Genomic DNA, 23,769 nt, shown 5'->3' on the forward strand with positions numbered 1-23,769 from the left:
ACACACCCATTCCAACCAGGTCACACCTATTCCAACAAGGCCACACCTTCAGATGGTGCCACTCCCTGGTCCAAGGATATACAAACCATCACAAAGGTCATGTGTACCTTAAGCTTAAAAAACTTCAACAGTATAAAACATATTTCAAGTGCTCAAGAACCTCACATGGCTATGAGTTTTGGAGAGATTAGAAAGGCCAGAGCCTTGATTCAGAACCATGGACAGTACCAACCGTAGCCTACCAACAGAAACCTACCAAAAACATCTTCACAGAAGTTAGGGAAACTAAGCCATTTCTAAAGACCTACTAAGGTCATTTCTCTTCTATACCTGGCTATCCTCTGGTGTTTCCAATCTATGTAATATCTTCACAGTCTATCTCTCTTGTGTCAAACCAGAACTCAGAAGGCAGTCTTCCTTCAAATAAAATAAATATAGACAACTGTCAGCATGATTCTAAAATCTGTCCTGAATTCATCCATCTCTATTATGCACACAAGGTTAATATTGCTTGTTCAAACAACAACAGTATCCTCTTTTTTTTTTTTTTTTTTTTTTGGATTTTCATGACAGGGTTTCTCTGTATAGCCCTGGCTTTCCTCGAACTCACTTTGTAGACCAGGCTGGCCTTGAACTCAGAAATCCGCCTGCCTCTGCCTCCCAAGTGCTGGGATTAAAGCTAACAACAGCATCCTTAGAAGTCATAATTCTGGGACCCTCCAATTTGATTCCTCCATTGCGACCAGAAAAATGTCATTTTAATTTCATTCTGAAAAAGTGTTTTGAGGCCTTTTCTTTTGTCATGATGGTAAAACAGGATGCTCCACACAAGATGCTCCAGAGAGTGGCACTGCGGCCTCTTTGCTCCTGTCATAATCACTTCTTTATTCTAATAGCAATGGCCTTCATTCAGTTCCTTGTGCATAACCTATTCCTTTCAGCCATAAGGTCTTAGACCACACTGCCCTTTCTTCCTTGGGTGTGCTTCTGGATCCTCTTATTATGTAACCTTCAGACCATATTTTAAGCCTCATGCTTAAGGGAGAATTATCTGATCAGATGAAATTCACTGCAATATTGAGAGCACTATTCTCTTATGCAATCCTGTATTTTTAGTGTGTTAGTGAGAGCCAAATCCCCCATTATTAAGTCTGAGAAGAGGATATCTGTGATTTTGTTCCCCTTTGATTACTCAGTGCTTAGCTAATTACCATTATTCATGCAACCTCCCAAGCATCAGACATTTACTGGGGATCAGGAAGGGAGCTGATACTGCATGCATTCCTGGTCAGATCTTAGAGAAGCTATGGGTCTGGGAATTCTCCTTTGGAGCTACTTAACTGGTTTACATACATAGATTGTTATTTCATAAAAATGCTAAGTGACTATTCTATAGTTTCTCCTTCAAATTCACCCAGATAAAATTAACAGGTTTTTTCCAGCTAAAAGTATAATGAGCCTAAGCTTATATTTTTAAGAAAGTTCAGCTGAAGAAAACCCAACACTTACATACCTAAGTGACTCAAGCAAAGCAAGCCCTCCTTTCTTCCTCTAAGATAACAAACAATGAAAGTTCTGCCCAGTTCATCAAAACGCAATACAGTTATGAACAATTTAACCATCTCTTGGGCCCTTTTCACTATTGCAAAGATGGCTTGACAACTTCTTTGAGTCATTTCTGAGATGGAATTGACACTAACTAAATGAGTCTATGACAAATGTTCTCATGCTTTCAAAATGGAAAGGGATAACCGCGAATAAAATGGTTCAAATGTGGTCAGGCTACATCCTTAACTGAAACCCAGTAAAAGGTCTCTGCAGAGACTTAGAGGATAAGTTGAGAAAGGCCAAGTAGAAAGGAGGACACAGGGAAGTCAAGATTCATCATCTTTATTTGAATTGTTCTCCATTGGAGGTCCTCATTTCTCTTGTTCAAGAAGAAGTTTTGTGTGATAAATACTTTGAGGAAAAAATAGTGGTATAGACTTGACCTGTGGTGCTGTGAGAAAGACAGGCAAAGGGTCAGTTGCTTGGTGAAACTTGCTAGCACATCTGGGATCCACTCTGGGACAGATGCTATGTGGAATGTTTTGCATATATTCATTCATCTAGTCCTCACATTTTTTATTAATCCAGAACATGGATGACAAAACAGAGTCACAGGGAAGAAAATTAGCAAGCCAAATTGCTAAGCTAATAAAACCTAACACTGCTGTCAACCTCACAGTCCAGCTTCCAAAATGGCGCCCTTAACTACCGTATCCAAATGGCTCATAAAGTCATATACTTTTAAGTTTTAAAGAATTTTAAAACTCATTTGATTTTTGTAACAGTGTGAAAAGTACAAATGTCAGAGTTATATTTGCAATTAAAGATCTATAAAGGGAAGACAAGACAAACATGGTAAGGTGTAAGCCAAGAGGAAAGAGAACTTATACAAATGAGTTCACCTTTTATTTCATGTACATAAAATCTACAACATAAACATATCACTGCATCAGTGATAAAATTTGTGTAAATTACAGTTCGCAATATTGTGATTATATATTGTAATTTTACATATAAACTCAAACTGTATTGACTGCGGAACCATCATTATTTCAATTTTCTATTTAAAATGCCATCTACTCAACCACAGTCCACACATTGACCAATTTGTGTTTTTCCAAGAAAACATTTTATTAAAAACCAACAGCTAAGGAAAACTGCAAGTAATTCACAGTATTACTATATTTCAGCAACTGTAGCAGTCAGTGCTTGATTGTGGTGGTCAAGTAGAAACTACAGTTCATATAAGGGCTATCTGGTCACAAAACTATGCCCCTCTCACACACAACAAAAGCTAGAGAACTGTGTGTCCCTTTCACTAAGGCTGTTAGAAACCATTCAGGAGAGAGTTTTAGAACTGTGCCTCTAAGGGACAGTCTTGGATTCTTCTGCACAAAGTAAGTTGCTGTAATATCCCAGTTGGACATCTTCTGCCCCTGTGGCAACAAACCCACCAATTTGTGGAAAGGCTAGAAAGGGGAGATATTGTTTGCTTTGTACAGGATTCACTAAAATTATTTGTAAAAATTGAAATATAAATAATAGCAGCTGTTAAATAGCATTGCTACTATGTTGAATTATGATGAATTTTCCATATTGGTTCATGTTATATTAGACTATGTATACTTTACAATCTTAATAAGATGTCTTATCCTTACACACTCTAAGATCAGCAATAGACAAATGGGGCATCATAAAATTGCAAATGTTCTGTAAGGCAAAGGACACTGTCAATAGGACAAAACAGCAAGCAGCAAATTGGGAAAAGATCTTTACCAACCCTACATCAAATAGAGGACTAATATCTAATTTATATATATAAAGAACTGGACTTCAGAAAATCAAATAACCCTATTAAAAATGGAGAACAGAGCTAAACATTGAATTCTCAACTGAGGAGTATCAAATGGCCAAGAAGTACCTAAAGAAATGTTCAACATCCTTAGTCATCAGGGCAATTCAATTCAAAAATAACACTAAGATTCCACCTTATAACAGTGAGAATGGTTAAGAACAAAAACTTAGGTAACAGCAGATGCTGGGGAGGATGTGGAGAAAGAGAAACACTCCTCCATTGTTGGTGGAATTGCAAGCTTGTACAACCACTCTGGAAATCAGTCTGGTGGTTCCTCAGAAAATTGAACGTAGAGAACCCAGCTATACCACTCCTGGGCATATACCCAGAAGATAACTCCAACATGTAATAAGGAACATGCTCCACTACGTTCATAGCAGCCTTATTTATAATAGCCAGAAGCTAGAAAGAACCCAGATGTCCCTCAACAGAGGAATGGATACAGAAAGATGTGGTACATTTACACAATGGAGTACTACTCAGTTATTAAAAACAATGACTTCATGAAATTCCTAATCAATGGATGGAACTAGAAAATGTCATCCTGAGTGAGATAACCCAGTCACAAAAGAACACACATGATATGCACTCACTGATAAGTGGATATTTAGCCCAAAAGCTTGGAATACCCAAGATACAGTTCACAGACCACATGAAGCTCAAGAGGAAAGAAGACCAAAGTGTGAATTCTTCAGTCCTTCTTATAAGGGGGAGTAAAATACTCATGGCAGGAAATACAGAGACAAAGTATGGAGCAGAGACTGAAGAAAAGGCCATCCAGAGACTGCCCCACCTAGACATCCATCCCATATACAGTCACCTAACCCAGACACTATTATGGATGCCAACAAGTACTTGCTGAAAGGAGCCTGATATGGCTGTCTCCTGAGAGGCTCTGCCAAAGCCTGACAAATACAGAGTCAGATGCTCACAGCCAGCCACTGGACTGAACATGGGGTCCCTAATGGAGGAGTTAGAGAAAGGATTAAAGGAGCTTAAGGGGTTTGCAACCCCATAGGAAGACCAATACCAACCAACCAGACCCCTCAGAGCTCCCAGGGACTAAACCACCAACCAATGAGTGAACATGGAGGGACGCATGGCTCCAGCTGCATATGTAGCAGAGGATGGCCTTGTAGGGCATCAGTGGGAGGAGAGGCCCTTGGTCCTGTGAAGTCTGGATGTCCCAGTGCAGGGAAATGCCAGGGTGGGGAGGCAGGAGTGGGTGGGTAAAAAAAAAGGGGGGGGGGAGCATGAACTTAACTTCTTGCTACAAAGTTGCTATTGCAATGTACTTGAAGTAATGACACTGTTGTAATTATAAAAACTACAGCATTCCTGTGTGCATAAGACTGAGTCTCTTCCACTTAGTAACCAATCTAACTAGAAGTATGTGTTACACTTAGAAATATCCTGGGAAATATTGGGAAGTTTTGGTTCTTTGGCTCATGAGAGCTTCTGTGTTGACAGGCTCTAACTATGTAGACACACATGCACATATACATACACAGTATACCTCAGCAAATAGAACCATAGATCAAGAGATATAAGCCTGAAAATTATATGGCCTGAAGTCATTGGCTGAAGTTCTACATTACCTAAGAACTCTTTCAAGTTGTCACTGTCAGTTGGCTCATTTCAGATGAATTATTAAGCTTTCTTAAAGTCCTTGTGAGCAGATGTTCATGCAAGTCAAAGCTCTTTCCACATCAGGAATTGCTGAATTGCTATTCTTCCCCTTCAATTAGGCTTGGAGCAGAAGCAACATTTAGACTTCTGCATCACTGAAGGCAAAAGAGTCACAAAGTTTGGCCAATACTCTTCATTCAACATATATTTTTTTCTTTTTTGGATTTTTTTATTTACATTTCAAATATTATTCCATTTCCTGGTCTCTCCTTCAGAATCTCCATCCCATCACCCCTAACCCTGTCTCTATGAGGGTACTCCCCCCCCACATCTACTCCCACATTCCCCTACACTGGGGCCTAGAACCCCCTCAGGACCAAGCGCCTCTCCTCCCACTTATGTCCAACAAGGTCATCCATCCTCTGCCACACATGTGGCTGGAGCCATGGTCCCTCTATGTGTACTCTTTGGTTGGTAGTCCAGTCCCTGGGATCTCTGGGGGGTCTAGCCAGTATGACAAAGAGCTTCTTCCTCCACACATCACAACCTTGTTCAGATTGATCAGCCCTCTGAGAGCCAAGAAGCGCAATGCTGAAACTAGTATGTTCAAGTGCTGTGTTAAAACTACTTTCTGTAAAGGCCAAAATACCACCAATGTGCTTAGAGAATTGTGACTCCTAAAACCCTTTTGATTATTTTCACTAGGAATTGCAGACACTACATAAGCTTTACCACACACCAAGTTATGACTTTATACATTATGTTACAAACCATAGTTGGTAGGTAGTTGAAATCAATGAGTTGTTCAAGACCTTAAAATAAATCTACACACCACTTTTGATTGAGGAAAAATCTAAAATTCTTTACATTTTTTATTATAGTATTTCACAACTGTAAATATTAGCCATGTTTACGAGGTTAACCTAGAGATACTAAGCTAATTCTGAGCCAAGTGAAGTGTTCAGTAATAACCAAAGTTAACTTATTTTTAAAACTACTGTGTCTTCAGTAAAAATATTAAAATATTATAGAAAACATAAGACTCTAAGTCAGACATGTCATGTCCTCTTAGGACTTTGAGGAGACTGTCCAAGCATGAAGAACACTTTAATATATACTACACTACCCTGGACCATTTATAATATTAGAAGAATAATATCCTTGTCTATTTCAGACTGTCACTCAATTCCCTGCACTGCTCTCACTGTCCATTCCTGATTTCTTAGCATCTCAGAAGCTAACCTGAACGTAAAGACAAAATTTCTTATGTAAGAGTACTTAGTATTAGCCGGGCGTGGTGGCGCACGCCTTTAATCCCAGCACTCGGGAGGCAGAGGCCAGCCTGGTCTACAAAGTGAGTTCCAGGACAGCCAGGGCTATACAGAGAAACCCTGTCTCAAAAAAAAAAAAAAAAAAAAAAGAGTACTTAGTATTTCTTATACTTGAAAGGTAAAGAGCAAGAAGAAAACCCTAAAGAAAAAATCCTTTGGGAAACATTGCAAATGTACTAGATATTTGTGGATATCCAAATATAGAGACGATTCTGTGCCAAGTGGGATATGCAGGACAGTTGCATCTGAAGATGAAGTGAATGGCATAGAGTACTAGTAGTAAAGTGTAAATAGTTTGAGGAATGCCATGTGGTACTTTTTTGGGGGGAGGGTTGGGAGGGGGAAAGGTACCAGGGTCGTCAGCACCTCTTCTGGCTCTGACCTCCAGAGCTCTGCTGTGGGTGTCACAGGCAGCTTCCTACACATTCCACAATGCAGTCCTTCACCTCAGGCAGAGTTTTAGAAAGAACAGATGTGCGTGAGATTTGAGGAAGAAATGTCCATTGAAAATAACCTTAGAAAAGTCTCAAGATTTGGCAAGAACAGCCTGTTTAGTTTTGTATCACCCACTGTGCTAGTTGGTTGAGAGTTATTACTGAACAAATTTGTAAGGCTTCCCAATCTTAACCCATTCTAACTAGCTAGCAGAGGTGCCTGTTGGTAGCAGGCTGTGGTTACAGCCTGGGCCAACCACAGCAGCCTTGTGAAAAAGTCTGTGGTTCTGGATTGATAGGGCTCAAGTCTCTCTTGCATTACAAGTTCAGTTTGGTCCCAAAAGAAGGCTTCTTGGGCACTTCCATAATTATACTTCTAATAATGTAAAAGATTGTCGGGATGTTCTTTTGAGAACTATTATCCTTGTGAGTGGGAGAGCCCGAGAGGTCTCTGAACCAAGGCTTCCTTTTGAAAAATATCTGTATTTTGTTGCTAAGGCAACAAGGGCAGTCAGGGCAGAACAGGAGTTAGTTTCCATGTGGAAAGTATTAATGGCATCAGTGATTAGTGAAAGTGGGCCAGGGGCACATTTTTCCTGATTTAGCATGTGCTATTTTTTCCTTTTTGTTCTTTGGCCACCTTTTCTGGGGTGAGGGGACCTTTGATGAAGAAAATCCAACCCCAGAACAACAAACAGTGATTGTCGTTCATGAGAGAGACCATTCATAAACGCAAAGCCAAAGACAGGCCCCATCTAGAAACTCTCACGGAATCTTTGTGAATGTTTTAAGTATAGAGTTTCTGTTTTGGTCTATTAGAGAGGCAGTGCTTGAAAATACAGTTAGAATGGCTTCTTTTTTCCAAGCGATTTCATTTTTTCTTTCCTATGACTTCACATGAACATTACAAACAAGCAGAAATACCCTTCCAGCAAACTGTTTCTCAAAGACAAAATGGACTGTAAGAGGACTTAGGTGCAGTTTCTATGTTGTCTATGAGAAACATGTTGGTCTCAGGTCAAATTAAGCATTTTTTTTTTTTTCTGAAGGAGGGTAAATAGCATATCATGGGAAAATGCGTACTTTACCCTCCAGGTGCTGATGTTTTCTGGATCAAAGGGCCTGAAACCATTATTGCTTACAATCTTGGTAACTTGAAGCTTAATTTGTATAATGGTGATAAGAATAGATCATGCCTCAAAAGGCAATATTGGCAGTAGCATATTAAGAACTATGTATGTCACAAAAGAAATGTACAATAATGTTATCCATGATTGTAAAAGTGTGAGCATCAATAATCTTACCCATGTCCATTAGAAAATATAGGTTGTGGCATTCCAACAGCAATTTCTTTTTTTGTTTGTTTGGTTTGTTTGTTTGTTTTTTGGTTTTTTTTTTCGAGACAGGGTTTCTCTGTATAGCTCTGGCTGTCCTGGAACTCACTCTGTAGACCAGGCTGGCCTCGAACTCAGAAATCCGCCTGCCTCTGCCTCCCAAGTGCTGGGATCAAAGGTGTGCATCACCACACCCAGCTTCAACAGCAATTTCTTTAAAGTATTTTTAATAAAATAATATATGAGAATAAATCACCATTTCATATACCACTATTTCCAGACAGAAGAACTATATTGTCTTTGCTACTTTGTGGGTTCTTCACCCCCAAGCCTGGTTTCACCCTCTATCACTAGATAGGAGAGAAAGAAGGACAGAGGGAACAGATAGGCAGACAGACAGACAGATGAGAGAGAGAGAGAGAGAGACAGACAGACAGACAGACAGACAGACAGAAAGACAGAGAGACAGAAACAGAGATCTGAATCTAATTTCTTCTTGTTTCTTATTTGCTTATTGCTGATCTTTGCTTCTTTGTGAGTTCCTATTTTTCTTACATTTTATTCCTCACCATTTCACCCCATCACTAAATAAGAGAGAAAAAAGGATATAAAGGAGAGATAGAGATCCCTGAATCTAATTTTTTCCCTCTTATCTCTTCTTTGAGCACAACTATCAACAAATCTCAACTAACCCCCTTGAATGACCACCAACCACCAATCACACTTATCAAGGCTCGGGCATTTACCCTCTGAAACATTCACAGAATTCCAAACATCGCACAATTGTAGAAATTATCTGGCAAAACCATTCCTCTGCTAGAACATGAGACAAATCTTAGTCAGCTATGTACAGCAGTCCCATATTCCCAGACCTGGGACTAAAATAAAAACATATTATTGTAGTATCTCTGTGTTTTTTGAACAAACAAAAATTCCAGAGAAGGGGGAGAAGGGGGAAGAGGAAAGAGGAAGAGGAGGAGGAGAAGGAAGAGGAAGAGAAGAAAGAGGAAGAGAAGGAAGATGGAAGAGGAAGAGGAAGAGGAAGAAAGGAGGAGGAAGGTGGAAGAGGAGGAGGAAGAGGAGAAGAGGAAGAGGAAGAGAAAAGTAGTAATTAGGACCCAGCTATACCACTCCTGGGCATGTACCCAAAAGATGCTCCAACATGTAATAAGGACACATGCCCCACTATGTTCATAGCAGCCTTATAGCCAGAAGGTGGAAAGAACCAAGATTTCCTTCAACAGAGGAATGGATACAGAAAATGCTACATTTACACAATGGAGTACTACTCAGCTTTTAAAAACAATGAATTCATGAAATTCTTAGGCAAATGGATGGAACTAGAAAATATTATCCTGAGTGAGGTAACCCAATCACAAAAGAACACACATGATATGCACTCAGTGATAAATGGATATTAGCCCAGAGGTTCAGAATACGCAAGATACAACTCACAGACCAAATGAAGCTCAAGAAGAAGGAAGACCAAAGTGTGGATACTTTGGTCCTTATTAGAAGGGGGATCAAAATACCCAAGGGAGAAGATACAGAGACAAAGTTTGGAGCAGAAACTGAAGGAAAGTACTTCCAGTGACTGTCCTACCTGGGGATCCATCCCATATACAGTTACCAAACCCAGACACTGTTGTGGATGCCAGCAAGTGCTTGCTGACAGGAGCCTGATACAGCTGTCTCCTGAGAGGCTCTGCCAGTGCCTGACAGGGTCCCCAGTGAAGGAGCTAGAGAAAGTACCCAAGGAGCTGAAGGAGTTTGTAGCCCTATAAGAGGAACAACAATATGAACTAACCAGTACTCCTAGAGGTCCCTGGGACTAAACCACCAATCAAAGAAAGCACATGGTGGGACTCATGGCTCCAGCCGCATATGCAGCAGAGGATGGCCTAGTCAGTCATCAATGGGAGGAGAGGCCCTTGGTCCTGTGAAGGTTCTATGCCCCAGTGTAGGGGAATGCCAGGACCAGGAAGAGGGAGTGGGTGGGTTGGTGAGCAGGGGGAGGTGGGAGGGGATGGGGGATTTTTGTAGGGGAAACTAAGAAAGGGGATAACATTTGAAATTTAAATAAAGAAAATATCTAATAAAAAAGATAATAATAATAATAATAATGATAAAATGAAGGAGAGAAAAGTGGAGGAGGTGAGAAGATCAGGAACAGTAGGGAAAAATGCAGGGAAGTAGAGAAAGAAGGCCAGACAGAGGGTGGAAAAAAAGAAACTCTAAGTGACTTTATGTCATGTGTAATTCACCACAACTAAATTTTATAGATTTTTATTTAATTCAAAAATATGTTAGAACAGTGTGGTGGCGTGTACTTTCAGTCCCAGAACTTTGCAAGCAAAAACAGGTGAATCTCTATGAGTTGAAGCCCAGCCCAGTCTATCTTAGTGAGTTCCAGGACAGCCAAAGTTATATGAGACCCTATCTCAAAAACAACCTTCATTCATATATATATATATATATATATATATATATGTGTGTGTGTGTGTGTGTGTGTGTGTGTGTGTGTATTCCCAAACAAACAAGTAAGACATAAAAATATTTAAAGACATCTTCTTGAGACGAAATTTGATGAAATCACCAAATATCTCATATCAAAGTTATATGAGACCCTATCTCAAAAAGAACCTTCACTCATATATATATATATATATATATATATATATATATATATATTCCCAAACAAACAAATAAGACATAAAAATATTTAAAGACATTTTCTTGAGACGAAATTTGATGAAATCACCAAATATCTTTGGAAAGATGACTCCCTTCTTGAACATGCTATGAAAACCATGCACAGGGCTATTCTATCATAATCACCTCACCTTGAAAAGACTTACTAGAATTAAAATCCAAAGTTTATAGAAAATGGTTTGTTTCTTTTAAAAGTCTATAAAGTATAAGGAAAATGATGACATAATGTTATTATGTATGTATGTATGTATGTATGTATGTATGTATGTATGTATGTATTTAATGGACCTGTCTCCACACACCGTCACTGGATAGCTTTCATCCACAATCAAGCACTAGCAATCTTTCTTCTTTCTCAGTGCCTGGAGTAGTAGACAGCCCGGCCCCTGCCCCCAGCCACGCCCCTGCCTCAGTGCACAAGTCATTTCTAGGTTTTGTTTTTCCTTTCCTGAATGACAACAGGAGGCCAGCACAATCCCTCCCATCCTCTGTGGCTCATGCTCTCTGCATTTTTATCACTGTTACAAACCTCTGCCCTGGAAGCGTAGCTTATGCTTCTGTTTTACAGATGTAAAAATTAGCATCTTGGTTGACCAGTGATTCCTAGAAATATGTATGCAATGTCAAAATGAGTATGCTCTTTTTCTTTTTGTCAGGATTTTACCTCCAGCTGAAGCAATTTTATGACAACTACTCAGTATTCAACAGAGCCATCCATCCCTTTCCCCAGAGAGAATTAATCATAGGCAAGGACTGGAAAAGACATTTCCCTAGTTGAAGCTCAAGTCTGTGTCTGCTGAGAAACCCATTCAATTTTAATTTGCCAATTAAAAGTGGCCTGGGAAATCTCAGACTGTCATTATCTCGTTAAAAATGCATCCTCGACACTCCCATTCCTCCCTCCGAGAATTAACACTAAAGCAGCCAACTGCTCTCTCTACAACTTGGAGTTAGCACCATCCTCAAAAGATGACCTTTATCTGGGGTCAATGGGTGATGGCATCTTCTGCAGTTAATAATTGTCAAAAATTCTACACGACTCCCATTGTTACACCTGTGGACAAGTTACTGGCTAGTTAGCGCATCTGTGAAATTTACTGAAAGTTGGGAAGATTTGAAAGGAAATAGAAGCATTGTTTTCTGCAGATAAATGGCCAGACACATTTGAAAAGAAAGTCCTATGACCAGTTGCTTTAACACCCTCCACTTTCGAGAATCTTTGGACGATATCTGGCTGTTATTACACCCCTCCTCTCCGTCATGCAGGATTGTGTATGGAATAGTGTCACAAACACAGGACTGAAGGTTAAGAACGCTGGTTTCTGTTTTTATGCCAGCCAGAAATCCTATCGTCTAATAAACTGTATGTGGAGATAGTTAACAGGAGAATCATTTTGTCTGGTGCCAGTTTTGATTTCCCAGTGAGCTATAAACACTAGACACTGTGAAAAAGACAGAAACACAACCAAGATGCCGGATACTGCTTCATAGTTAATAATGCCCCTGAATAAGAAAGTAGTAAATGATTAAAGGATGCTACTGCCTTTCTGTGTATACACAAACTTGAATCTGTGCACGCGCCTGCAGGTTACAAATATTTCCAAAGGCACTTTTCAAAGAATTAGCTAATCCCTGCCTAATAAAACACACACTAGCATAGTGCACAGGGGAAAGGCACACTGTCCACCTCCAAATTTTAAAACATGTACCTTATTTCCTTGAAATCCCTTTGGACCTGGATCCCCTGGAGGTCCACCAATGCCCTGCTCCAAGATGAAAACTGAGAATTAGTTTGTGTGCCAAGCTAGAAGGCCAACCAAGGCAGGACAAGTAATTCCTTAGGGTTCCTGGGAATCCTGGTGTCAGTAGCCAGACTGTGATGCTTGGATCTGCTTTGGGGTCACATTCAAATGAGAACCTGCACAGCATAAAGTCCTTGAGTCAAGGTCACAGCTTCTAAAACAACTCATACTAAAAACACGCATGCTTTCGCACGTGACATTTGTTTTCCTAAGCCAGGGTTTTTAAGCTTCTTGCTGTGTTGGATTCTACTTTTAGGAAAGATTTTGCCTATCAATCAATATAACATAAGCAGATCATTGAAAACAGTCATTTGTACTGAGTCTGCAATGGCCACTTGCCACCTTTCTCTGGCAATTCCACACCAAAGCAAAGGACTTGGTTAACCAGTTATAGCCTAAGAATTCTTGGGTTAAAACCATAGCTTCTAGCTTATTTGGGGAGGTTGTTTTGTTGGCTTGTTTTTGTTCTTATGTTTTGTCTTGTTTTGTTTTATCTTGTTTTGTTTTGTCTTTGTGCTGCCAAGGATCCAGGCAAGGGCTCTGAGCTTGCTTGATAACCACTGAGCTGTACCTCCAGATATTTTTCAGTCCTGAAATTACTTCTTCATACTCATTTATATCTGTTGTTACTTTAAAGGAGACAAGTCCCTCCACTGGAAAAATGATCCAGATTATTTTCTGGGGTCTACAGTATATTACTACGTTATGAACTCATTCCATGTTTTCAATAATTAACTACTTGCATGGGAAGGACTAAAACAAATATTTAGATAAATAAATATAGACAAAAATGAACAACTCCTACAATTACATGATAGGAACTATCTACTTCCTTATCTAACTCTCTTCATATAAAATATTTTCCATTTCCTTAGTTATTAACTAGATAGAGTTATCAGGTGTATTGATAAGGATAATCAAAACATCATTAGTCAAGTGGTTTCCAAATTTGACTATGTTCTTGAATCATCTGGGAGCTTTAAAAACTACTGACTCATGGTTCTCTTCCCTACACACTTTGAATTAATTGAAGATGTTGTGAATGGATCAAGTGGTGGTGGTAGTTGTTGTACCCTCCTAAGGTAATTCTAGTTCAAACATAGACTTGGGGTGTTTTTGCCTCCTTACCTGAATTCCTCTTGGTCCCTTTGGTCCATATGGCCCTGTGGGTCCCTGTGGAATAAAATTAAATATTCCACTTTAGTTCCAATTAAATATTCGAAATATCCATCTTTGTAATGTATAGGCTTTAGATGCAAAAATAGGTTCTGGTTGAGCATCACTCTTCCCTGGCTATTCAAACATCAAAGAGAACAGATTGAAATGATTCTAATAATCCTAATTAACAAAACACCTCAGAGTCAAACTTTGCTTAAATAAGTAAACCAGAAGAAAACTAATATTACATGTCAGTATTTACCCCATATGTTGTTATGTGGTTCATTTTCTTTTTTCATTTTTTGAGACATGTACTCTATGTAGTCCTGGCCATCCTGGAACTCTCTCTATAGACTATGCTGTCCTCAAACTAAGATATCCACCTGCCTCTGCCTCCTATGTGATGGGATTAAAGGCATACACTACAACCACCTGGTTATATTTGGTTCCAAGAAAAGGAATTGCTTCATAAAGCTCCTTAAGATGTTCTAGTAAGTATATAAATTCCTGTAATTAGTAACATATTATTTCCAGCCGGTAATCAATGTCATTAAATCAGCAATGAGTTTGCCTGACAGCTAGACTGTTCTTCACATTTTGGAGTTTGGCAAACACTGTTTATAGTCAATAACCTGTTGTACTCGGCTGGTAGTCTTGGGTTCTATAAGAGAGCAGGCTGAGCAAGCCAGGGGAAGGAAGCCAGTAAAGAACATCCCTCCATGGCCTCTGCATCAGCTCCTGCTTCCTGACCTGATTGAGTTCCAGTCCTGACTTCCTTGGTGATGAACAGCAGTATGGAAGTGTAAGCTGAATAAACCCTTTCCTCCCCAATTTGCTTCTTGGTCATGATGTTTGTGCAGGAATAGAAACCTTGACTAATACACCTGTCAAATTTCAATACGTTCCATATCTCAAAATACATTTGCAATGTATTTTCTGTGAATATAATATAGTCTTGATTACCTTTTCCCAGCTTTCTAATTTTTTTCAGGTTATTTGTCAAGAACCAAGACCTACCATGATTCGTTACACATTTTTTAGTTTGACCTTAAAATGCTTCTGATGTGTGCTGCTTTAAATAACCTTAGATTTGATATTGGTGTGTCTGTTCACATCTTTGTCCTATTCTGATTCATCACTAAGGATCTAGAAGATGGCTACTGAAGTGGAAACAGTAGAGGAGGGTCTATCTCTTCTTTGTCTATCATGTGTCTACGGGAACCAAAAAACTTGATAAAGTTTGTTGGCCATGATAATTACCTGTGTGTGTGTATTTATATTATGGGATGTTAATCAAGATTACATATCAATTATTACCTTGCTGTTTGCTAATTTATTGTATAAAATTATAAAATAGTGGTAGTGTCTTAATTTTACTTCTTTGACTGCAAGCATATTTGGATATTTTCATCATTTTTATCCATTTGTGTTTATTTTCATCTCTTAATGTTCTTCACACATTTTTCTTATAAATTTGTGTGAACTCTTCATATCAAATGTGCCATACTTTGTGAAACCTATTCGAACATATATATTCATATGTTGTATCTTTAATGTTGAGTTATACTTGAAATGAGTCATGTCCTATAATTGGCAATATTTTCTTTTTGGCACAGAAAGTGATGCAGCATTTAATCTCAGAACTGTTTCCTGAATTCATTCTCTTCTGCTCCTGTGTCTTTCCCTAATTAGAATGTTGCCATTGTCTCACTTTGCTTTGCTCTGAAAACCATCACTGAGTCTGCATTCTGCAGATCCTTCTGTCTCCAGCTCACTCAGTCTGCATGCTGCAGATCCATCTGTCTCCAGCTTTATAGGCCCTTGTCAGCTTCTAGGAATGATCAAGCTATTTAAAGTATTTGATTCAGCAGACCAGTGCCATTATTTTATCCTCCTCCTCAACCTTCTGCCATTTTCTCCTGTCGCATCCATCCATGCATTCTACACAGATGTTTTTATATTTCATTATCTTGGTTACCTTCATAGTCAATAGTCCTTAACTTGAATGGCAACCATTTTTATTCTAGGCCTTTTGGGATTATTTATCATTATATTTTTCGATATACTGTCTATGTAGTTTGTTTAGATTAGGAAGCCTTCAATATGCTAAGTTGAATTTGTCTCTAGTTTAAGTTCCTTACTCATATTTATTTTGAACTAAGGTAAACAGTTATCCTACTGATTATATCTTGCTGCATCCCCTACATGTCAAACCCCATGTCATGCTTCCTATAACTTCACTAACTGCAGAGTTTTTTACTGTTTTGGTTGAAGTTGCATCAGAAGGTCACGCCAGTGCATCCAACTGCACCTCTCATTGACTGCTGGTTATTCTTTCATCCATAAAGTTCAGTAGGACTGACCTCAAAGATCAGTATGTCACAAAATGGTCTATGAAAAGGGCATGCAGGGGCACGGGGTGTCATTATGTAAGTCATGTATTCTTTGGTTTTCTGCTTCATGTTTTACAGATGTACAAGCTGAACTCCAGATCTAGGAGTGACACACACAATTCATCCCAGAAACTTTTGCTTGAGGAAACTCAGACCAAAAAGGATCACAGATGGTAATATTTTAAAAACATGACCCTTACTTTGTCACCTTTCATTCCTGGTTTCCCACATTCTCCTCGTTCACCCTATAAATAAGTAAGTAAATTAAATAAATACATCAATATATCAATACATAAATACATAAATAAAAGATTTGAATCTTCAATATTCCAAATTTTTGAAAAAGACCCCTAGCATAATTACATAGGAAAAAACTCTGCTCAATTTCATACCATTTCATCTTCAATATTGAAGGAGCAGTGAACTTTGAAAACTTTTGCCCATGCATTATCCTAACAATATTCTAAAGTTATCCAAGTCAATGGAACCACCTGATGAGGGTTTGTTTGAGGTTTCATGAGGCTTGGGAGAGAAATAAAATATGAAGAAAGATAACTGGTCATCTACCATATGTAGTGTACCATGTATAGCTGTCTGATTCCAAATGATGCGTCTATAACAGCAGCTTTATACAATCAGGAAATGTAAACTCTCTGAGGTATTGCCCCTCTATTGTACAGCTGGTATATAATTTTATATATAACCACATAGCAAGTTTAGAATAGACTTAGGATCTAAACCCAGCTGTCCTTTAACTCAGACCCTGTATTTTTCATAATGCCATAATTCCATTCTGAATACTGATCTTGGTCAGTTAGTAGCATTAGAATAGAAAACTGATAGAGAGGGCCTGAGACCAGACTGTATTCTATCTAGAGAAGGCAGCCATGATGAGTTAAGTTAGCAAGATCCTCTAGAGGAAAATGAAGTCCATTGTTGAGCATGCTACATAGATTTCATTACTACACAGATTGTATTAGACTGCCTAGTATGTTATCATAAAACTAACATTTAAATTATGCTTTCGAATCTATAGTTGTATTTTTCTGATACTACCTGACATTTATTGGTTTCGATAAATGTTAGTTTAACTTTGTAGACTGAGTGTCGTGGTAGATAATTTCTTGACATCATTGTGACCATTTTACAATGCATACAAATTTAAAGTACCATATTTACAAAAAACCATAATTTTCACAACTAAAATGTTACAATCAATATTTGTTTATGAGTTTTACAGTTGTACAAGTGGAATGAGAACCTCTGAATATTAACCCATTCTCTCAGATGTTTCAAACTTCCTGTAGATAGAACTAAAACTGCTAGCCAATTAGACAGAAAGAACTCAAGTGTCCTCAAAGCATTAACATCTGTTGTTATTAAAACTCTTTAGCACCTGAAACTGATTCTGTGTGAGTCTTTATTCTGAGTCTCAAAACAATTTGTACTGCTAAGGAAAACTTGAAGAGGTTAATGGTTTGTGCGCATGCTAGCTGCAGTCTTACTAGCCCAGAGCCCTCCCTTTGACCTCTGCTTCTGCTATGCTTTGTTATCTGTGTGCTGCTCTAGCACATGTTATTCAGTGTGCCACTGGACAGCAATGTAAGAAAATTACACTAGAATAAAATGCAGGGTATTGCTCATCTTTAGAAGAAGTCAAACTATGGAATTAGCTGAAATTACAGCGATTTAATGATATAGTTTGTTGCACTGTACTAAATACAGCAGAAATCCTGAACTTACTACTAAAATGAATCCCTATTCTTGTGTAAGCTTTATCTCATTGTATAATAGCAACCAAACTGGCCCGGCTGTGCGCCACACTTTAAGCAGCAATGCGTAAGGAAGTGGTCTTAATAATCACGAGTTGTGGGTACAAAGTTTGTGCCTGACCCTTTCTGGGATTGTGTGTGTGTGTGTGTGTGTGTGTGTGTGTGTGTGTGTGTGTGTGTGTATTTACATACATATTCCAATCATCTAAAAGGAATAGAATTGATTTATTCTTGCCAGAGCCTGGAAGTCAAACTGATCCAGGAAAAGCTGAATTCTCACTGAGAACAAAGTCGAAAATTTATTTCAGAATCTAAGTGGAAAAATCACTCTTGAAGTCCCAATTAGAGCACAATTAATCTCCTAATGTTGGATGGGATGAAATGAGTCAACTATCAAAATATCAAATAGAAAACAACCATAAATACACTCAAAAGCCTTTTGGCCAGAATTCACATTCCATTTGTCCCCAGACAGATTTGTTAGCAATAGGGTTTGAGAAACAGGATTTGTTTTGTGGGCAGATTCCTATCAATGAAAATATTGTCTCCACTTTTTTCCTCAGCAAAGGCTTACCCCCCTCTTTTGTTGGGCTCATGAACGCCCATAGAATGGCCACAATCACATAGGCAAGTGCTTCAGAGAGCTTTAAACAGTTCTGCCCTATGCCGGCCTTGAGTTTCTAACACTGTTCCTCCTGATTAAATCTTAGTCTGAATGTCTGCACTACTTTGCTTTGACAGCTTGTATTTTTCAAGTGAACTCTTCCAGTGAGTCTAGAGTCTATAATTCCACAGAAGGGTAAATTCATCTTTACACACACACACACACACACACACATTTAAATCAAGATGAGGAAGCTCATCCATACATTTTGCTCATCAATTTATTAAATTTTCACAAATATCAGTTTTATTAATGTCTCTCTTGCCTCTTCATAATAACACCTTATATTTTTGTATAAGTAAACAGCTGCCAATACATTGTCACCCCCATTATTCTAATTATCCAGTGAGTATGTAAGTCACCCATGCCTGTATTAATCCAGTCCCATGTAGAAGAAAGAGTCACCCTGGTCTCTTGAGTTGCTCATGTTCTTCTAGATGCTGAGTTAGGAAACATGAGATGTTTCCTTTCTCTTTTAGGCATAACACTGCTGAGGCTGGACTTACAGGCCTATGTGTAGGTTTTCTCCTACTATTTGTGGGGTCCTGATCCAAAAAATATAATCAGACATTCACATACCATGTTTCTAGATAGTTGAACGTTGTAAATCCAACTATCAAACTCTTCCAGTGAAAATATTACCCAGATATTTTCTGTCTGCCTACTTGAAAAAAATGTACTTGTAAAAATAATAAAAAGGGCCAGGGATGCCGCTTAGTTGGCAGGGTGTTTGCCAGTATACTTGGAGTTCTGGGTTCCATTCCCAGCTCCAGATGAACTCAGTGTCAGAGCATACTTGTAACCTCAGCACAGGAAGGAAAGGCAGGAGGGACAGAAGTTCAAAGTCATCCTCCACTTCATAGCAAGTTGGAGGCCACCCTGGAACAGGTAAGAGTCTGCCTCAAAAAAAAAAAAAAAAATATATATATATATATATCCATGTACCCCAGACCCAAAACCCAAAGCTCTTAACTTACTATTCCTGCTCCTTGCACAAGAAGTAGTCTTAAAGTTCAACTAGTAAAACAGAGCTATGTGCATGATTCCCAGTCCTGCTACAGACAGCCACATTCCATTTGTGAGAGGGAGCCATACCTTAGCTCCTTCTCAGACCCAGGAAGTAGCTGATATGGAAAAGAGGTTTGTGGAAGACCTAGCAGGCTTCAGCCATTTTGCAGGAGTTCCTGGACTTTTGTCTACCAAACAGAAAGATGACACAAGATTCACATACTGCAAACTGCTGACTTCTTGGGAAGTGGGAACGACAAGAATACCTTGAACAGAACCCACTAAAAGTTGCAGCCCCACTGTGCAGGTCCACGGTCTATGCTCTATAGAATAGAATGAATTGTAGGAATATTTTCTGACTTCAACCAGAAAATCTGCTACTAGAGAACTCTGGGATGGATGTATCCGTGAACCACTGAGGACTCTCAGAGATTCCTGCGCACACTGCAATCTTTTAATTTCTTTTGAAGCACTTTAGTCTCCTATGTCGTGTTTTGCAAATAGTCATGCAGTTATCTACCAATTTGTGCCTCTTGTCTACATGTCACACCTGCTTTCTCTGCAAACTTTGAGCTCCTTGAGATCAACAGATCTTTATTGCTTATCCAAAATCAACCGTTTCTTCCCTCTGGGAGGTAGCCAAGCTCTGGGTTGTCAGAGACCATAAGCAGCAATACAGATACTCACTCGAGGTGTTAGTATTGGAGTTGGGTTTTTGTTTTTTTTTTTTTTTTTAATCAGAAAATGTGCTGCTTTTTTTTTTCCTTTTTTTGTCAAATTAGGGTTCTTTTCTGAAAGGTTTCATGTTTGCAGAGTTGGTGGGACCTGGAAACCTAAGAGGCACTTCTGCTTCTACAACATATAACCGTATTTTACATTTCATTATTAGCCTACGCTAATTGACTAAAGAGTATACCTGGAAATGAGGAAGGACAATAATAGTACTTAGGTTTTTCTCTCTAAAATTCAGCTTTATTTGTTGTTAACCACTTACCTTGTCACCCTTGTACCCAGGGATTCCCTAGTTTAAACAGAGAAATCAAAAATTAGAATAAGATATTACAGAACAGCATTAGAGGAAGTACTAGGCATTTTTTTGCATACAAATTACAACAAATCACATCTTCAAGTCTTGGAAATAGTCCTATATAAGTGCAAGGTAATTTATGTCTCCTGAGCTTGGGAAACATATGACAGCAAAGAGGAAGAATAAAGCTATGTTTCCCTATTACAGTTTATTCTTAGTTCCAGATTCTTGTGCATCAAATCCAATTTCTTAGCCTCTGGATCAAAGCTGAAGGAGAAAGTATACTCTGAATGTCATCGTGAACACAATGACCATAACCAGTGCTCTCAAACTGTTTCATTAACTTTTAAACTATAAGCTATTGCTGCTGAATGTTTCCCTGGGTGGGTTTGAGACTGGCTTTGAAATGAGCTAATGCCCTTTAGAATATTCATAAATATCTGTATCCATCATGGTCCTCCCTTCAAATTCAGTCTAGAATATATAACATCAAGGAAATAAATGGAAATAACTCAACCCTAATGAGTCAGTGACCTTTGAGTTATTGGCTTTTATCTCATGCTAAGTGAGAGGCCAGCACCTCTGCTGTCTTCTGAGTCACTCATGGGAATCCTAAGGAACCCTTTCTACTGGGTCATTCCCATAAGCCCTCTAAGAGGCACAATTCTGCGTATTAAATGGACTGGGAAATTACCAACTCCAATGAACAGTAAGTCTTTTCCATCGTTATCCTATGACTATATTTTTCACGGATAAAATAGAATTGTAAGACTTATTTAATACAAGCTGGAGAAACCAGTGGCATAAATGAGCTAATACTGCCATGTGACCATGAATCCTACAAAAATTTTATTTCATCTGTGTATAACTTTTTCAAATAGAAACTTTAGAGAGGAGGTAATACTTCTTTCTAAATTAATAGGTGCTGAAGAGTAGAAAATGAAAGTAGACTTGGCCAAATATAGAGTGACAGTGTGATTTAACGCAGTGTAGACTTACTTGCCCACATGAATTGATTGATTGCTAAGACTGTGTTTAAAGACACAGTTAAATTGGTATTTTCTACAAAAATTATCTACATTTATCATAGCTAGAACGTATAGACTTCCAATTCCACAATTCTTAGGATATCCTCTATCCATTGCAACACACATTTGAAATTTTTGTTGTTACTTCATTTTGAAAGACAGAAAATTCGATTTTGGAAGGAGCCTATAGATATGCACAGAAACAAGGGAATGCTACTTTCTTCATGGTATATTCTTGTTTTCTTCTCAAAATGCTGCTCATTTTCTCTGTTGATCACCTCTTCAGGGCTTTGTTTGCTTGCTTCTTTGTTTCTTTTTCCCTTTCAGGGCCTCTTAACCACTGGCTTTAAAATATTCCAATTTAAAATATCCAAAATTACAATGTCTGTTTCTGTCAAGTTTGTTTCTGATTTTCTTATTCCTGTTTTTAAAAATCTTTTCTAACTTCTAGCGCTATCATATTACATATCCTATCAAGCAAGTTACAGGGTCAAAATTCTATAACCATCTTAATTTTCTCTCCCCTGTTTGTCCCTACAACAAGATCCTTGCAAAATTAATCTTCTTCTCACAGCTTTTGAGTTATTCACCTCTGCTCAAGTTTTAAGAGCTTCCTTCCCATCACCTAGGAAAAAAACTAGCATTGGTAATCTTGTAGGCAATTGAGACCTACTTCCTGAAGAAATAGCACAACTTCTGAACAGACTCCTTTTGAAAGGATTAAGTTTTCCATCAGCTGCTTCCAAAAAAATCCCAAGAGACCAGCTTCGTGAAACTCCAATTCTGTGACTGTTTAATCAAACCAAGGGGCTAAGAAAAAAGATGTGGCACAACAGAAACATTGTTTTTCACCGTAGATGTTGCTATTTACTATACTCACTGTAATGCCCAAGAAAATATAAAGTTAACAATGTATTAGTGTACCATAATTCCTTCCCAAGCCATCTCAAGAAACCAAACAGACTTATTTTTATCAATAGAACCAAAATGACAAAGGCATAGCTTAGACCATGTAATTCTTACACTTTTAAAATTCTAGCTTTTTTTACTTCCATTAAAAAAATCCAAAAAACAAAAATACCCACAAGAAGTAAAGCACAGTGCCTTTGCCATCTGAACCTTTCAGAAATGTTCAGTTGGGCATTAGGGAATGCCATTTGTCCCATTGTCACTCTGCTGGTTAGAGTATTTTCTCTCTGGAGTTCTGCCTCTGAGATCATGTCTGTCTGGTTGCCTGCCTGTACTCTCAAGAGCATAGGTAAGTAGGAATCCATTGTGCAATTGCACTTCATGGTCAAGCCAGTCGGTCAGAGATTCCCAGAAATCATTTGTCAGGAAAGCATTCCAATTCTGTACATACCACAGGACCTCTTTCTCCAGTTTCTCCTTTCTGAGCATCACCCTGCAACAAACAACAAACTCAGTCAAAATTCTTCAGCCCTGCAAGTGATTGATTGCTCAGTAAAATGTGCTATTCCTAGATAATGGGTTAACCCAATTAGAGAAGAATCTTAAGCTTTGACAATTGACACTTTTACCATGCAATTTAAGGAAAATCGCAGCTCAGATAAAGTTTGGCCTTTACGAGTGAACCCAGATGTTCAGAGTGCATAACATACATAGATTTTTCACAACTTCAGCCACATTCCAGTTTACAACATAGTACTTTTCTCAAGCATAGCATTGTGTTTTTCTGGAATAGGATAGTCTGGCTTTTCTCCAAGAGGCTTTGAATATTTTCTAAAATGTTCCTCAAGAGAGATTGCTTGATTTCAGCAAGACTAAAGAAAATGCTCTCATTCATGTAATGTGATATATATATATATATATGTGTGTGTATATATATATTATTCTTAGAAATGGGATTAAATTAAAGTTTGAATGTTTTAATTCTCTTATGTACTGCTTAATTTCTTCCCAAAATGTGAGAGACAAGTTGTCTTCACAGCAAAGAGCAAAGGACTCACCACACCACTATCACTAGTTATTATTATTATTTAAAGTTGCAGTTTTTGTGGCTGAAAAAAAGGAAAGGAAAGGAAAGGAAAGGAAAGGAAAGGAAAGGAAAGGAAAG

The 23,769-nt window shown here is 38.4% G+C and overlaps 1 protein-coding gene across 1 annotated transcript in view; it reads right to left on the reverse strand.

Moving 5' to 3' along the window:
- The window catches only part of Col28a1 (collagen type XXVIII alpha 1 chain), a 183,133-nt gene that overhangs the window by 132,259 nt on the left and 27,105 nt on the right, over positions 1 to 23,769 (reverse strand). The window contains exons 7-11 of the mRNA XM_021165439.2: positions 23,056 to 23,097; positions 20,635 to 20,661; positions 16,397 to 16,441; positions 13,774 to 13,818; positions 12,553 to 12,606 (exon numbers count right to left, since the gene is read on the reverse strand). Of these exons, the coding sequence (XP_021021098.1) occupies positions 12,553 to 12,606; positions 13,774 to 13,818; positions 16,397 to 16,441; positions 20,635 to 20,661; positions 23,056 to 23,097 (213 nt within the window). The remainder of the gene's footprint in view (positions 1 to 12,552; positions 12,607 to 13,773; positions 13,819 to 16,396; positions 16,442 to 20,634; positions 20,662 to 23,055; positions 23,098 to 23,769) is intronic.

Source organism: Mus caroli, chromosome 6 (assembly GCF_900094665.2).
Source record: "Mus caroli chromosome 6, CAROLI_EIJ_v1.1, whole genome shotgun sequence".
Classification (NCBI taxonomy): domain Eukaryota; kingdom Metazoa; phylum Chordata; class Mammalia; order Rodentia; family Muridae; genus Mus; species Mus caroli.